Source organism: Ovis aries, chromosome 15 (assembly GCF_016772045.2).
Source record: "Ovis aries strain OAR_USU_Benz2616 breed Rambouillet chromosome 15, ARS-UI_Ramb_v3.0, whole genome shotgun sequence".
NCBI classification, from domain to species: domain Eukaryota; kingdom Metazoa; phylum Chordata; class Mammalia; order Artiodactyla; family Bovidae; genus Ovis; species Ovis aries.
In genome coordinates this window covers 55,880,666-55,896,865 of record NC_056068.1, presented here as the reverse complement: position 1 = coordinate 55,896,865, position 16,200 = coordinate 55,880,666, and the positions used below count along the sequence as shown (strand labels likewise).

General features: G+C 36.5%; 1 protein-coding gene across 1 annotated transcript in view; it reads right to left on the bottom strand.

Annotated features, from left to right (window-relative positions):
- ANO3 (anoctamin 3) overlaps window positions 1-16,200 on the bottom strand; it is a 455,605-nt gene that overhangs the window by 211,042 nt on the left and 228,363 nt on the right. The window contains exons 2-3 of the mRNA XM_027979573.3: window positions 9,561-9,755; window positions 8,566-8,637 (exon numbers count right to left, since the gene is read on the bottom strand). Of these exons, the coding sequence (XP_027835374.2) occupies window positions 8,566-8,637; window positions 9,561-9,755 (267 nt within the window). The remainder of the gene's footprint in view (window positions 1-8,565; window positions 8,638-9,560; window positions 9,756-16,200) is intronic.

The window sequence follows — 16,200 nt, the reverse complement described above, 5'->3', positions numbered from 1 at the left end:
GACTGCAAGAAGATCAAACCAGTCCAATCTAAAGAAATTAGTCCTACACAATGGAGTATTACTCAGCCGTTAAAAAGAATTCATTTGAATCAGTTCTGATGAGATGGATGAAACTGGAGCCGATTATACAGTGAAGTAAACCAGAAAGAAAAACACCAATACAGTATACTAACACATATATATGGAATTTAGAAAGATGGCAATGACGACCCTGTATGCAAGACAGGAAAAAAGACACAGATGTGTATAACGGACTTTTGGACTCAGAGGGAGAGGGAGAGGGTGGGATGATTTGGGAGAATGGCATTCTAACATGTATACTATCATGTAAGAATTGAATCGCCAGTCTATGTCTGAGGCAGGATACAGCATGCTTGGGGCTGGTGCATGGGGATGACCCACAGAGATGTTATGGGGAGGGAGGTGGGAGGGGGGTTCATGTTTGGGAACTCATGTAAGAATTAAAGATTTTAAAATTAAAAAAATAAAAAACTAAAAAAAAAAAAAAAGAAATTAGTCCTGAATATTCATTGGAAGGACTGATGTTGAAGCTGAAACTCCAATACTTTGGCCACCTGATGGGAAGAACTGACTCATTGGAAAATACCCTGATGCTGGGAAAGATTGAAGGCAGAAGGAGAAGGGGACGACAGAGGATGAGATGGTTGGATGGCATCACCAACTCAGTGGACATGAGTTTGAGTAAACTCCTGGAGTTGGTGATAGACAAGGAGGCCTGGCTTGCCACAGTCCATGGGGCTGCAAGGAGTCAGACACAACTGAGTGACTGAACTGAACTGAACTGAATAGCTTATTTTGAACAGGGAGAAATATGTCTTCAGTGAAACACTGACCACATCCACATAACTGCCATAGCCTCAACATTTTTATGGGGCAGTTCAAAGTAGTTTACTCTAAAAAAAATGAAAAGCCATTAATTAGAAACATCAATTGGGTTCCAAAAATTGTACTAGAGCCTATTAGCACTTGGAAACTCCGATGCATTAACCAACTCAACGTTAGAAGCTAGTCATCTGCACTCTAAATGCAAAATTAGAAAATGTAACTTCACTGAATTTAAAAGACAGTGTGTATTTTTAAATACTCATGATTCATGAAGTTACAGTTTTTCCATATTTGACATTGTTTTACTTGACCTCATCGCAAACATGATAAAGGCATACCAGCTATAGATATTCATCCAACTTTGAAAGAGCATTTCACAGCCAGGTTTTGTATCTAGCTAGGCCCCTGGTGCCTGGTGATACTACGGTCAACTGGAGCTTCATTCCTGGCTTCATTATAGAGGCGAACACGTACTTCCTGTGTGCTCTCTTAACCCCTTCAGAAGCTCTGATGTTTCTCTAAACTGAATGATAGGCTGATGCCGGGAGATGCAAAAATAATGGGTATGAGTTACAAATTCCTGGAGAGATATAAACACAAGACAAATGTGTCAAATGACTGAGATACTTGAATGATGAGGTGAGGGGAAAGGAGTCTGGGCATCTAATTACATTATGCACTAGAGGAAATGTTAATATTTGGATTGGCAAACTGTCAAAAATAAGATTCCTGGATCTGAATGGAAAGGTTTACATGACTGGAGTCATTGTTAGGCTACCAGTAGTAACTTGCTACCAAGTCACTTCAGTCATGTCCGACTCTGTGTGACCCCATAGATGGCAGCCCACCAGGCTCCCCCGACCCTGGGATTCTCCAGGCAAGAACACTGGAGTGGGTTGCCATTTCCTTCTCCAATGCATGAGAGTGAAAATTGAAAGTGAAAGTGAAGTTGCTCAGTCATGTCTGACTCTTCGCGACCCCACGGACCGCAGCCTACCAGGCTCCTCCGACCATGGGATTTTCCAGGCAAGAGTACTGGAGTGGGGTGCCATTGCCTTCTCCAAGTAGTAACTTAGGAGAATTAATAATGAAGGGTTCTGTGCAAACTGTAACACCTTCATGGATATTTTGAACAAGATTTTTGTTTGTTTTTGGTTTCTTATCAGAAAACAACTAACACAAGTAACCTCTTTCAGGATTAATTACTTTTTATGGGAAAGACCTTTGCACCCTGATTGAGCATATCTGTTCTGATGAAATGCTCTTCTCGATGTTATATGTGAAATGAACCTGCTGGTGGCTGTCTTCCTTTAATTAGGAGACTTAATAAGCCAACATTGTGTCTAAGCCACACACACATAAAGAGGTATTACTTAAAAAAATACATGACTAATTCACAGTCATTCAGAGTGCTATTATAAGTAACACAGCTCGTCCTTTAAACAAATTATGAAAAAGTGTCTCAGCGAAGTCTTCAGAGAGAGATCAATATACATGTTTTAGGCTAGACATTCTTAATTCTGGCTATACTTAATATTTATCTGGGGAACAGTTAAAAGAATGGATCCTGATTTCTATCCTTAGATCAATTAAAACTGACTCTCTGGAAGTGGGTCCCAGGAAGTTTTAAAAGCTCTAGGTGACTTGAGAATGCCTGATGTAGGCAATGCAGCCAGGCCACCAGTGTGTGCACTACTGAAAATTCAGGGCTCAACTTCCACAGATTACAAATAAATTCAGTCTGAGGTTATAAAATACTTGTTGGGGCAGACACAAGTGTTGGGGTATCACTATTTGATAAAACTATGACTTCATTTTATTTCTATTTAATTTATGAAAAGAAAAGGCCCTTGTTTCAAGGAATTGCACTTAGGCAAGTCCAACAAGTATGAATCCCTCATTCAAATGAAGCAAACTTGCATTGTAACTGCAAAAGGCAAATGAGTATATTGAGTATAATTGTCTCTGTTATAGAAAAAATAAATAAAAATTATACTGTCTACTAATGGAGGATCAAGATAAAATCTTTCAGTACTACCATTATTCCAAATGTTACAACCAGTTCCAAATATCAGTTTTGAAAACTATGCATAGAACTGTGTGCTATTTTGACTGAAATATGAGCATTTTCCTCAACTTATAAAAAGTTTTGATGTCAATATTTTTCTTTACATATTCTTACTATATAACATTTGTATATATCTTGCTTAGAGAAAAAAAAGAAAATACAGACAACAAGAAGATATATAACAATCCCAAATAACCACTTGTGGAGATGATATTCATTATCAGCTAGCATAACGGTATATTTCTTTCCAGTTCTTTTGCAATATTTTTAACTAAAATAAGAGGCACTCTGCATTTATATTTGGAGAAGGAAATGGCAACCCACTCCAGTACTCTTGCCTGGAAAATCCCATGGACGGAGGAGCCTGGTAGGCTACAGTCCATGGGGTCGCAAAGAGTCGGACACGACTGAGCGACTTTACTTTCACTTTTTACTTTCATACATTGGAGGAGGAAATGGCAACCCACTCCAGTGTTCTTGCCTGGAGAATCCCAGGGATGGGGGAGCCTGGTGGGCTGCCATCTATGGGATCGCACAGAGTCGGACACGACTGAACCGACTGTAAATGCAGTAGCATTTACATTAAACTGTTTTCCCCTCTTAGCAACAAATTTCTAAACGTTCCATAATATAGTGTATTAATGAGTATGTGATATTCTAGCATGTAGATATTTCACAATTTATCTACTCTCCCATTACTAAAATATTCAATTTGCTTCCATTTTTATGATTTTTTTTGTTTTATTGCTTAATTTTTAGAATAAATTTTTAAGTTTTGGGGGCTTTTTTCCTGAAGTATAGTTGATTTAAAATGGTGTATTAATTTCTGCTTTACAGCAAAGGACTCAGTTATACACATACATTCTTTTTATATGTTTTCCCAGTATGGTTTGTCCTGAGGTCTTGAATATGGTTCCCTGTGCTATACAGCGGGACTTTGTGGCTTATCTATCCTGTATGTCATAGTTCGCATCTACTAACCACAAACTCCCAGCCCATTCCTACCCATTCCCCTCCCTTTGGTAAACACAGGTCTGTTCCCTAGGTCTGTGAGTCTGTTTCTGTTTCACAGATAGGTTCATCTGCGCCTTATGTTAGATTCCACAGATAAGTGATATCATATGGTATATCTTCTCTTTCTGACTTGACTTCACTAAATACCATAATTCTAATAGCATCTATGTTATTGGATGTCATCTACAAATGCACTAATTTGTTCTTTTTATGGCTGAGTTGTGTTTCATTGTATCTATGTACCATATCTGCTTTATCTATTCATCTGTCAATGGACATTTAGGTTGTCTCCATGTCTTGGCTATTGTGAATAGTGCTGCTATGAACACAGAGGGGTATGTATCTTTTTGAATTATATTTATATTTAATGGCTATCCACTCCAGTATTCTTGCCTGGAGAATTCCACACACAGAGGAGCCTGGTGGGTTACAGTCCATGGGATCACAGAGTCAGACATGACTGAGAGGCTAACAGTTTCTCTTTATCCTGATACATGCCCAGGAGTGGGACTGCTGGATCAGATGGTAATTCTATTTTTTAGTTTTCTGAGGAACCTCCATACCGTTTTCCATAGTGACTGTACCAACTTACATTCCTGCCAACAGTGTAGGAGGCTTCCCTCTTTTCCATACCGTCTCCAATATTTGTAGAGTTTTGCATGATGGCTATTCTGATTGGTGTGAGGTAGTATAATTTGCTTCTGTTTTTAAATTTGATAATGACTATAAAGAAAAGCTGCAAGAAAAAGTGTTTTTAATTTCTAATATTATCTTTCTTGGGATAAATTTTTAGATGTAAAATTGGGTACTGAGTCTCTACAGTAAGTAGGCCACAGATTTCCCCCTCTGTTCTATATGATAAAATATCTCATCAAAGAATCATTTATCATTAACTTGTTGATAGTGTGAAGAAGCAGAGTTCAAGGTGGCTGAATGAGCTTTCAGGTATGTTTGTTGGCCCCTCCTCTGGAGACTTCAGATAACTATTAAAAAATAAAAATCTACCAGAGTGTTCTAGAAGGCAAAATTCTGATGGAAGTGTTAACTAATGGAGCAGCTTAGCCTAGAATATGTTCAGAGGTAAGAAGAGACAGTGACTTTCCTTAGACAAATCCTAGAGATGTCTGGACTCAAAGATGGAAGATAAACAGAGGGAAAGAATGAAAATTGAGGGTGAAAACATGATGAGAACTGAAACAGGCAATAAAATACAAAACAATAGAACAGACAAACAGAAACCATTTCTCTACAGAAATTCACAGCATAAGAGAGTGATGCAGGCATTGGCACTTTAGAGTACAGTCCTCAATCTGACATGGGTGGATCATCTAATTAACAGTTCCTTCACCACTCACTGTAGCATAGATGTTTCTGTTTCTAAGACTTGTCCTTGTATCCAGCTTTGAGTCAGTCTTTCCTAAATGTAAACAGAGGACCAAAAATCACTAGAAATTTGATAAAATTCTACAGCTAAAAATGATCCCTGGGAAAACATGCTAAAATTTACAACACAAAGGAAAACTTAGGATAATAGCTCAGTGTTGTTAGAGATCAGAGATGCTGTATTTATGAAACAGAATAGGATACTTTGAAAAGTACATTCAGAAAACAAAAAACAGTCTTGGAAACTAAGTATACATATAGTGTTGCATCCCCTGCCCCGCCCCCAACCCCCCCCCCACACACATAAATGAAAAGAGATTTTGAGGAAAAATGTCAGGAATCTTCCTGAACTGAGGCAGAAATCAAAACCATGGGATGAGAGAAAATGTCAGGCTTTTAACTGGATTTCCCGAAAGAGAAAAAGAAGGAAAGCGTAAGTGCATAAATTGTAGGTAAAGTATCACAGAAGTGGAAAGGAGGCATAAGACAAATATAAAGGACAAATGATCTCTAGAGTGGGATGAACTAAAACACATACACAAATATATAAATATAATGTTGTATAATTTTATAACCAAAAAGTAAATATAATCAAAAGGTACACAGAGAAGAAAAATCAACTACAAAGGAATTTATAACAGTAATAACAAATGTTAGATGACATTGAATTAATCACCAAGTTTCATATGGAATTATTTTTAATGCAGAATTTTATAAACAAAGAAATATCAATTGAATGTAAGAACCAACAGAAGTCATCTCAGATATAGAATAACTTTAAAAGATTGCATCTCACATCAATATTCACAGGTAGTTGTTTAAGGATACATTCTGAAAAAAAATGAGAAAGAAAACCAAGAAAGAAGAATATGTGGGGAAATTAGAAAATGGAATTAATGCAGTAATTCAATGAAAGTCAATGGACACCACTTAAGAATTTCTTAAGGAAGAATGAGATAAAGGATATAAAAACAAGAAGCTGAAGTATAATGGAAGTATTTAGAAAAAGGAATATTTTTCTTTTTGAGAAAAAATTTAGATGATCTAGGAAAATAAAACTAACAGAAGTCTGTGACATGATATAAGCAACAAAATAAACGTAATGTAACATGACTTTGAGTATTTGATAGAGGGTGGATGTGGGGGACCAGCATGAGGGACTCCGCCCATGGTAAATGTTATGAGGAAGTAAGCTTGGCATACGCAAAGGCGTGATCAAGCCTCAGGAAACCCCCTGTTCCCGAGCATCTAATCCCAAAACCAGAGTCTGTTTTATGCTCTCACCTACACCTCTGACTTTACGGGGGGCTCTCCCCCATAACTGTTTCTCTCGGAGAAAGAGTAAACGTGCAGCTCCAAGGCAATAAAAATTCCAGGGCGTGACAAGAGTGTTTCAGCTTACGGACTGCTCTGAAGGTTATCTAGCCCACCAGTATAGGTTCGTCTGGCCGAATGTGATTGTTTACAGCCTCCCAATCTGAGAGGCACGAGATGTTTTAGACTTACTAAAGGCAAATTCTTTAGGGGAGCTGGAAATTATTAGTATAGTGGGTTGATTGGGAATTATATTGGTGAAGGGTTTTTCATTTGTTGTATCAATAATTGCTGCTAATTCCCTGCTCTGGGTGGGACAAGGGTGTTTCAGGTCAAACCTCTCTGCTGACAGACTAGCTTGTGTGACAGGATTATCCATACTCCTGCCGCTACACACATGATTGTTTACTACCTCTCAACCATAAACAGCACAGAGAGTTTTGGAGTATTTTGAGAGTCTTAATTATCATAGGGCTTTTTCTCATTGCTGAGTCAATGATTGCCACCAGGCCTCCATATCCTTAGACACCTGGGAATATATTAATCAATGTATTTGGAATATAGAAAAGGAAATATAGTAGTTTTTAAGGTTAGCAATACTAGACTTTTTGAGTTAATGAATTTTCTCTTTTGTAATAGATCGCTGTACTTTGTTATAAATCACTGTGTCCTTGCTATGTAAAAATGTAACTTTATCACTATCTTAAGACCAAATAGATCTTAAGGGGAACATTGGTGAAAGGATTTTCATTTGTTGGGCTGATGTTTGCTGCTAAATCTCCATATTCCCTGCCCTTATAATGAATATAACTAACATATAGGAGAAATAAGTATTAACCTTTAAGATTAATCATGTTAACCTTGGGTTAAATAAATTCCTTTCTTGATTGTAACTCACTACACCCTCACCCTATAGGAATGTAACTTTATTTGGAGGGTGGTGCCTGGTTTAAGAAAAAACACCCTTGGAAAAAATAAGGTTTTTGGTTATCAGAAAGAAAGGATCATAAAATGTCAGCGGGTCTCATGGCCAGAAGATGATGTAATATTCCTAAGACCTTTTTTTTACATTTATGTGAAGCACCTGATTTTGATAAAGGTCAGGACTGCTGACCCCCGTGTGACTCTGTATTCATCCCTATGTGTAACAAAAGGTATATAAGCAAACCCCAAAATAAAGAAATCGGATCAGTTTCTGGAAAGACTGATACCCCCATGTCATTCTTTCTTGCTCCCTGTTTTTCTGGCTGAATTCCCATCTGGAGCATGGATGCTATTCCACGTAGACCAAGTTATTCAGCCTCTTTTTCTCCACTAATCTTCCTACTACACTATCCGTTTCTAATCTCTCTATGTATCTGTAATTAAATATGTATTTTTCCAAGGACACCGACTCCATCCCCACCTTCGAATCACCCTGGATCCACCAGGGCTGGACCCCAGCAGGTGGCGCCTGAACAGGGACTTGAACCCTGGACCATCAGATTAAAATATATATACTATTTAAAGTTACAAATTTAATCTGAAGTGATTTAAAATTTTAAATGGCAGTGTAACTGAAAAGAATGAAAGGCTATACAAATGGACTAATAAGCCTTCATCTAGCATAAGAAATCAACAGATAATACTGAAATTTGATAAATCTATACATACTAGTATAAATTTATTTATTCATAGAGAAATGAAGGAAATTTCCAAAAGACTAACAGCAAATTTTTTTCTTTTTTCAGTTATAGGATTGTTGTTCATTTAAAACTTTCTGTGTTTGATTTTCAAACTGTATATGACATACCTTAACAATACTTGAACCTTTTATTCTCACCCATCAAATATTAAAGACTAAACATGAAATTTTTTCTTAAAAAATAATGTTTTAATTTGAAGACAGTTTGCTTTTGGAGTGGAAGAAAGGAGGAAGAAAATATCAAAAATCAACTCACCCAAGCAAAAATCACTGAGGTCGGTGAAAGAACATTTGAGCACAGAATCTTTTCTCTCTTCCTCATTATTAACTGGAACAACAGCAAAAAGACTTTGTAGGTTTGGGGACTAAACACATAACAATGATTAGAAAAATAACTGTGGTGACTAATATTCAAATGACTGCCCAACGTGAAGAAATGTTTTTAAGTTAATGAGTTGACATGAGAAAGACACCTGTCTTACATTTAGCACTTTGATTCTCTTAAACAATTAGCCACTTTCCTTACTGGCCATGGATGTAAGCTATTTAAAATAGGCAGTACTTTCCCAATACAATTGAAAAGAGAATATCAGAATTTTCAATTTACCTAGAGGAGGAAACAAGCTTCAGGAATCATAAGGAAATGAGTTTTCATAACATAAAAGCTTTTAGAGATGGATTGGGGCTGGTGGCGGGGGGGGAACAACACCCATCCACTGAATGACAAGGAGCCTGGTTGTATTTTGAAAAGGAGTTATCTAAAGGTATAATGGCATCTCAAACGGGCACTTGTGTGTAGTATTGGTTGCCAACACTTGTCCAATACATCTTCATGCAACCAAATCTTTATTGCTTTATAGTCAGTATTATTTAAAGTTTTGGGTCTTTTGTTTTAAGGAAACCAAGTTTATTATTGCTGGAATATTTAATTACTGGTAATAAATTCTCACTAGGAATGCTAATGAGCCAGTGATTTGGGTGGCTGGTCTGTCTCCTGCCAACAGAAAGTAGGTCCATATCTGCATGGCATTGCTACTTTTAGGGACATAAAGGGATGAACACACATCTGGCCAAGGAATGGCCTTTTGTCAGACTGACAGGGGCAACTGTTCCCCTTCCTATGCCAGTCTCCTTTCTGAAAACTCCATAAATACTAAGTGGAAGAAAGGAAGAGAGGGCAAGAGGGAGGGAGAAAGAGACAGAATGTTGGAACACTACTCTTTATAAGTTAAGCAAGAAAGTAGAGCTTACCTTGCTCTGCTTTGTCAGCAGAGATTGAGGTTACAGAAGTGGGATCCTGAGATTCACTCTCAATTGACTGGAAGAGTGAGGTAGACTGGCTCAGGCTCTTTGAGTAAGCATAGCTCTGGGCCAGGCAAGGCAAGGATCTCCGAGATGGTTTTAATGAAGTTTCTTTTGCTATCTCACTCTTGCTCATATTCATACCTGCAAATTCAAAATGGTAAGTTTTAACAATAAGAAATTATCAGAAGAAATCAACAAATAATTTTAATTCTCATGACGGCTGTTTCAGGAAAATACTATTGGAAAGTACCATCTGGGGATTAGAACTAAGTAAATTCTGTTTCTATATTTTCAAGGGAAGTATTTTGAGATTTTTGTCAAACAGTTATGAGACATAAACAGCTCCTCTTCCAGTTTTGAGCTTTCACTTTCTGTTAAAGTGCCTGCAAAAAAGAAACTGAGGTTTCAGTTCATTTGGGGAGTTATGAGGACAACAATATGGATTGTCTTTGAATGAATCTGTTTTGGTTTTAAAGCAGTGAAATAAATAAAACCTAATGAACTGACATTCAAATTACTATTATTAACTGGAACCCTTCTCTTTATACTTTATCCTCCTTTCAACACATGCATAACACATTAATGGGTGATCAAGAGGCTGGAAAGAGGTAGCATACATAGTTTAGTACAAAAATTGGTCAATAGGCAGGGGTCAAGGGACAATATTCCTGAGCTCCATGTAACAGTCCCTCCCCTCACAAAGGACTGATCTGCCAGAAGAAAGAATGTCCCTAGATAGGGCTCTGCCTCCATAACTGGATGTCCCTGTAACTATATGCTCCCAGCAATGAATGACCCCATGCCCCTGCACATCCCTGTCCTCATCATTCCTCACTTCCTCACATTAATCCCAGGGCATTCCTCAGCCCTGGAATACTGCTGTGCGTATTCTGGCATATGCCTTCTTTTGCACATACTGAGTATTTCTCTAAGAGGAAACACTTAAATGTACTATTGCTGGTTTGAAGAACATGAATATTTACGATTTGGATAAATAATGCCAAACTGATCTCCCTGAAAGCTTTATCTTTTCACACTTCCACAAATAGTACAAGATGGAATCCTTTTCCTTATGAAATTTCCCGGCCAACTCTAGACAGTATCCATTGTTTTAATTCTGAATAAAATAAAAAGCCAACAAATAGAAAACTAAAAAATTGTTTTATTCTTTTTGTAACAGATTGAACATGTTTTCATATATTTCATAGCCAATTATAACTCTTCAATGACTAAGCGATTTTATGGTTTTTCTAGTGTGTTGTTAGGCTTTTTCTTGTTATTTTATAGGTACTTAGTATATGTGTGTATACATATACAGATAGATATATTGTTCAGTCGCTAAGTTGTGTCTGACTCTTTGCAACCCCATGAAATGCAGCACGCCATCCTTGTCCAGCCTTCACTATCTCCCTGAGTTTGCTCAAACTCAGGTCCATTGAGTCAGTGATGCCTTTCAACCATCTTATCCTCTGTTGCTCCCTTATCCTCTTGCCCTCAATTTTCCCCATCATCAGGGTCTTTTCCAATGAGTCAGCTCTTTGCATCAGGTAGCCAAGGTATTGGAGCATCAGTCCTTCCAATGAATATTTAGGGTTGATTTCCTTTAGGATTGACTGGTTTGATCTTGCTGTCCAAGGGACTCTCAAGAGTCTTCTCCAGCATGACAGTAATTATCATATTTATTACAAGACAAACAAGTTAACTAAACTCCACCTACATTGTTCTGGTCAATACTTTTTAGCTATTTTATAATCAGCTCATGAATTAACTCCAGATTTCTAACAACTTATCAAATGCATGAATTCAAATAAAGACAAGCAGAGGTACCAATGTGCACTGTCCTTTGATAAAATGAGAATCTTGGGGAAAAAATGACAATTTTTGAAAGTGGTTCTAAAGAAATAAGACATGATTGAATAGATGAAATGCAGATAAACCTACCAGTATGGATTTTATCTTCCTGTTTTATTTTTTAAATGTATTTAATTAGTTTCAAATAATTATCAGGGTGCAAATAAAATGTGAACTAGAAAGGGATGCAAGAAAGAATTATAAATTGATCCAGTCTCTGACAACTAACACTTTCACTTTCTTTCACTTAGCTTTCTGGGACTCCATAACAGTAAGAAAGGAAAACACCCTTTTGTAGAGGCATTCCCTAAGGCCTATAAAACTCGTATTGAAATCCTACTCAAATATCATACAATCTCCCTTAGTTAAGGACTGAATAGAGTTTTCTATACTACATCCAAGGAACTACACAGGAAAAATCTGTCCTAGTAAGGTTTTATACCTGTGAATCTTTTGTAATATGGTCTAATATTTTATTTCATTTAGAAAACACTAACATTTAATATTAAATGATCTGTTTTTGTTACAGGGCTCTGGCTGAAAATTGTCTTTTACCATAGAAGAAGATATAAGTAAATGAATAAATATTCTTTGGAGGGTTAGGACACAGATGGAAGATGGTAATAGTTACTAGTTAAAGATATTAGAAAAAGAGAGAAATGCCTTGGTCCTCTGAGAATGGCCTTAATGGGGACTCTACAATAATACTAGTTACCTTAATCTACTGAACCCAGAAAGTATGTTCAAAAACTGCTGAGCTAATGATGACAATCACACTGGTGCCTGCGTGCATGTACATGCTAAGTCACTTCAGCCTGTCGACTCTTTGCAAGCCTGTGGACTGTAGCCTGCCAGGCTCCTCTGTCTATGGGGATTCTCCAGGCAAGAATACTGGAGTGGGTTGCCACTTCCTCCTCCAGGGAAATCGTCCCGATCCAGGGATCGAACCAGCATCTCTTAAGTCTCCTGCGTTGGCGGCCAGGTTCTTTATCACTAGCACCACCTGCGAACGCCACCGCACATGTAGATATTATTTTATGAGCCAGTATAAGGTGAGACTAAGCTTTATGCTCATCAATGCTATCAGTATTTTCTATCATTTGATTCATCTCTGTATTCATCTAGTCACAGAAAAGACATTACTTAGGTTTTTGCTCTCTGCAGGCTCCATGTTGATATTAGGTATACGGTGGTGAATAAGGTTGACCTATAATTTCTGCCCTCATGGGACTTTCACTCAAGCAGAGTGTCAGACATTAATCAAAAAATATGTATATGCTTATATAAATTGTCTGAAACACTATGAAAATACAGGCATAGTTATATAATGAAGAATTATTAAAAGGTCTTTCTTTATGAAGTGATCAGGGACATTTTCTCTGAAGACATGACAATGTTAGGCAAAAAAAAAACCATGAAAAGGAGCCTAACATACAGAAAGGTGTCTATGTATGTTTGTGTTGATGTTTATATGTATGTGTCTGTGGGGAGTGCTTTTAGGTAAAGATAATAACGTGTAAAAGCCTTGAGGTAGAAAGACTGAAACATATTTATAGAACTGAAAAAAACAACAAGTACGGTATAGTAAGTGAAAGAGGCATAAATGAGCTATCGCTGCAGTCCAGGTAGGGGATAAAAATTCGCTATGGTTCTTTGGGGAATTCTGCATATGCTTATGTTCCCATTATTTTTCACAGATTTATCTGCCTTATGTCCTTTTTTTTTTTTTTGAATAACTGCATTTGCCAAAATTTATAAAATAGCTTTAAACATACTTCAAATGGGAAATGAAAATGTGAGAAGCAATGAAATTTACCTACTCTAGGTCATAAATCAAGCAGTTGGCAGAAAGCTGAATGTGAAAGTGAGAGTCATTGGATTCCAGAATCCATAATCTATGCAGAATGCTCCCCACATGGCTCTTCACAAACCCCAATCCTAGACGAGTGGTTACCATGGTTTCACTTAGTAAAAATATCACACACATTTTCAGCAGAGGGCTCTGAATGTAGAAACCACAGAGCCAGAGCGAACTTCAGAACCTATAATTCTATATCCACAATCTTAGCCAACGCTGAAATATGCTGGTGAAAAACGAATGTGTGCTGTTTGGCACACAGTAACTAGGATGTCTACCCATCATCTGACAAGTTGGTGTTCTTGTGCTGATCTATAAAATAATTGTTGTTGTTTAGTCATTAAGTCGCATCTGGTCTTTTGTGACCTTATGGCCTGTAGCCCACCAGGCTTCTCTGTCCATGGGATTTCCCAGGCAAGAATACTTGAGTGGGTTGCCATTTATTTTTCCAGGGAATGTTCCTCACTCAGGGATCAAACCCACATCTCCTGCACTTCAGGTAGATTCTTTACCACTGGGCCACCTGGGAAGCCCTAAAATAACAGATAGGAATAATACACAAGCTGCTATGAGTAGACACGGTATGTAACTGGGTGGCACAGATAAGTATCTGCTATTATTTATAAACCTAATTGTTATTTTTCCATTTCCATCATTAAGTTAACAACGTGTGTAACTGAGTTATATAACATAAATATTATTATGCTTAAACCTAACTTTTATTCATTCAGTTTTCTTATATTTAATAATTCCAACAATTATTGAGTTCTTTTTCTGGACCAGGACTTAACTCAGTGTTTGGTAAAAATGCTGCTCACCATCAGGAGATGTTTATATACATACAAGTAGTTCTTTATATTAGAAACATAAAAAATTATGTATAAGTCACCATAAAACCACCAAAGAGGAACTCCTAACCCAAGAGGTAGTAACAGTGAAGTCCTGACTGTGAGGTAATCTGAGCTAATTCTTTCTGAACTATTTCTTCTCCTATAATTTTATTTATAATTCTTGGATTTAGTACATTTTTTACAGAGGATTATGCATATAAGGTAAGAAATTCTGTGTAAGACTCTCCATAAACACATAACTGTGGGAAACATTTGTTAAAAGCAACATAAGAAAATTGAGAAAACAATGTTGATGATACACATATCCTTCCTAAAGCTCTGCATTTTTCTTCCCCATTGACCTTTAAAGCAGAACTTTCTCATTTATTAAACAATTGAGTGTTTTAAAACTATCATACTGATCGTCTTTGCTAGAAACCAATAACATCTAAGCTGAAAGTGTGATATCCTAATGTTCTAAAAAGTACAGTTTCTTTTCAAATTTCCACATCAAACACCATCACATTCTGCTTGGCATAACCAGCAATATCTGTTCTTTCTTTGGCATGATTAACACTAACTACTCCCACAGCACATTCAGGCCTATTTTCTTCTATATTCTAAAGTTCCATTTCTTTTCTTGTATGACTTTATGTGGTACCCTTGAATATCTGACAGTTACCTATTTAAAGCTAACAACTAGAAAAGAGACCACAGTAACATGTCAGTTTTGGTAAACATATGCAGCTCTTAAGTTCAAGGTTAAACCTGTAGAAGCATAAAGATGTGTTATTTCCTATATTTGGAACAGCTTTTTCTAAAGCAACAATTAGTACTACTTCCAACTGTTCTAAGAGGACTTAATAAATGCTCACATATTTAAAAGGATCTCATGAAAAGACTATTTCACTTGGGTATTCACAAAGGTCCAATTGCAAATAAGGTATTTTCTAGAAATACATTCACATAAGACATCTGACATCAAAGGAGGTGAAGTTCTGATTGAGATACTACTTAACTCAATGAGCTTCCAGATGATAAAAAATTTTAATTGGAAAAATAGGTCCTTTGAAAACTTCAAAGAGAAAATTGAAGAGTAAAAAAATCTTTGTTGTTTTTGGTGCAAAATACACATTTTTCAAAAGACCCACCACTCTTTTATAAAATTTCAAAAAAATTAACTCATCCTAAGGACTCATGTGAATATATATATATATTTAATATATATAAAATAAATGCATATTTGTAAATATATAAAATAAATATATATATATATATATGCATATTTTATAGATCAAACTTTGGCATTTCTGCCAAGTAAATTGTTAGAAGAATTTTGGAATATTTGTAGCAAAAGAACACAATATTGTTATCTAACAAATTTCATATTATGTCCATAAGAGGAAATTTTTTTTAATTTACTCTTTCCATACATCTCGCCCTCTCCTCCCCTCTCGCATATCTGTAAGTCTATTCTCTATGTCTGTTTCTCCATTGCTTCCCTGTAAATAAATTCTTCAGGACCATTTTTCTAGATTCCATATATGTGCGTTAGAATATGATATTTATCTTTCTCTTTCTGACTCACTTCACTCTGTGTAATAGGTTCTAAGTTCATCTAGAGGTTCATTTTTCTAGAGGAAATCTTTAAAATAAATTTAAAAATAAATATATTTGTCTCCTTTTGTAGTCTCAAGATGAATTATGCTGTTTAGTAAGATTTTATACCTTTATCAGAAGTACTTTAGAACTGATGGCCTGAGGAGGGGTGGTGTCTTATGATGCTATTTAATTTTATAAACTCCAAACACAGTTTTCGATATTAGTGGATACAATCAAAGCATATCTACCTAAATAATAAGCTTTAAATCAAATCCCTTATGATTATACAGTGGAAGTGAGAAATAGATTTAAGGGACTAGATCTGATAGATAGAGTGCCTGATGAACTATGGAATGAGGTTCGTGACATTGTACAGGAGACAGGGATCAAGACCATCCCCATGGAAAAGAAATGCAAAAAAGCAAAACGGCTGTCTGGGGAGGCC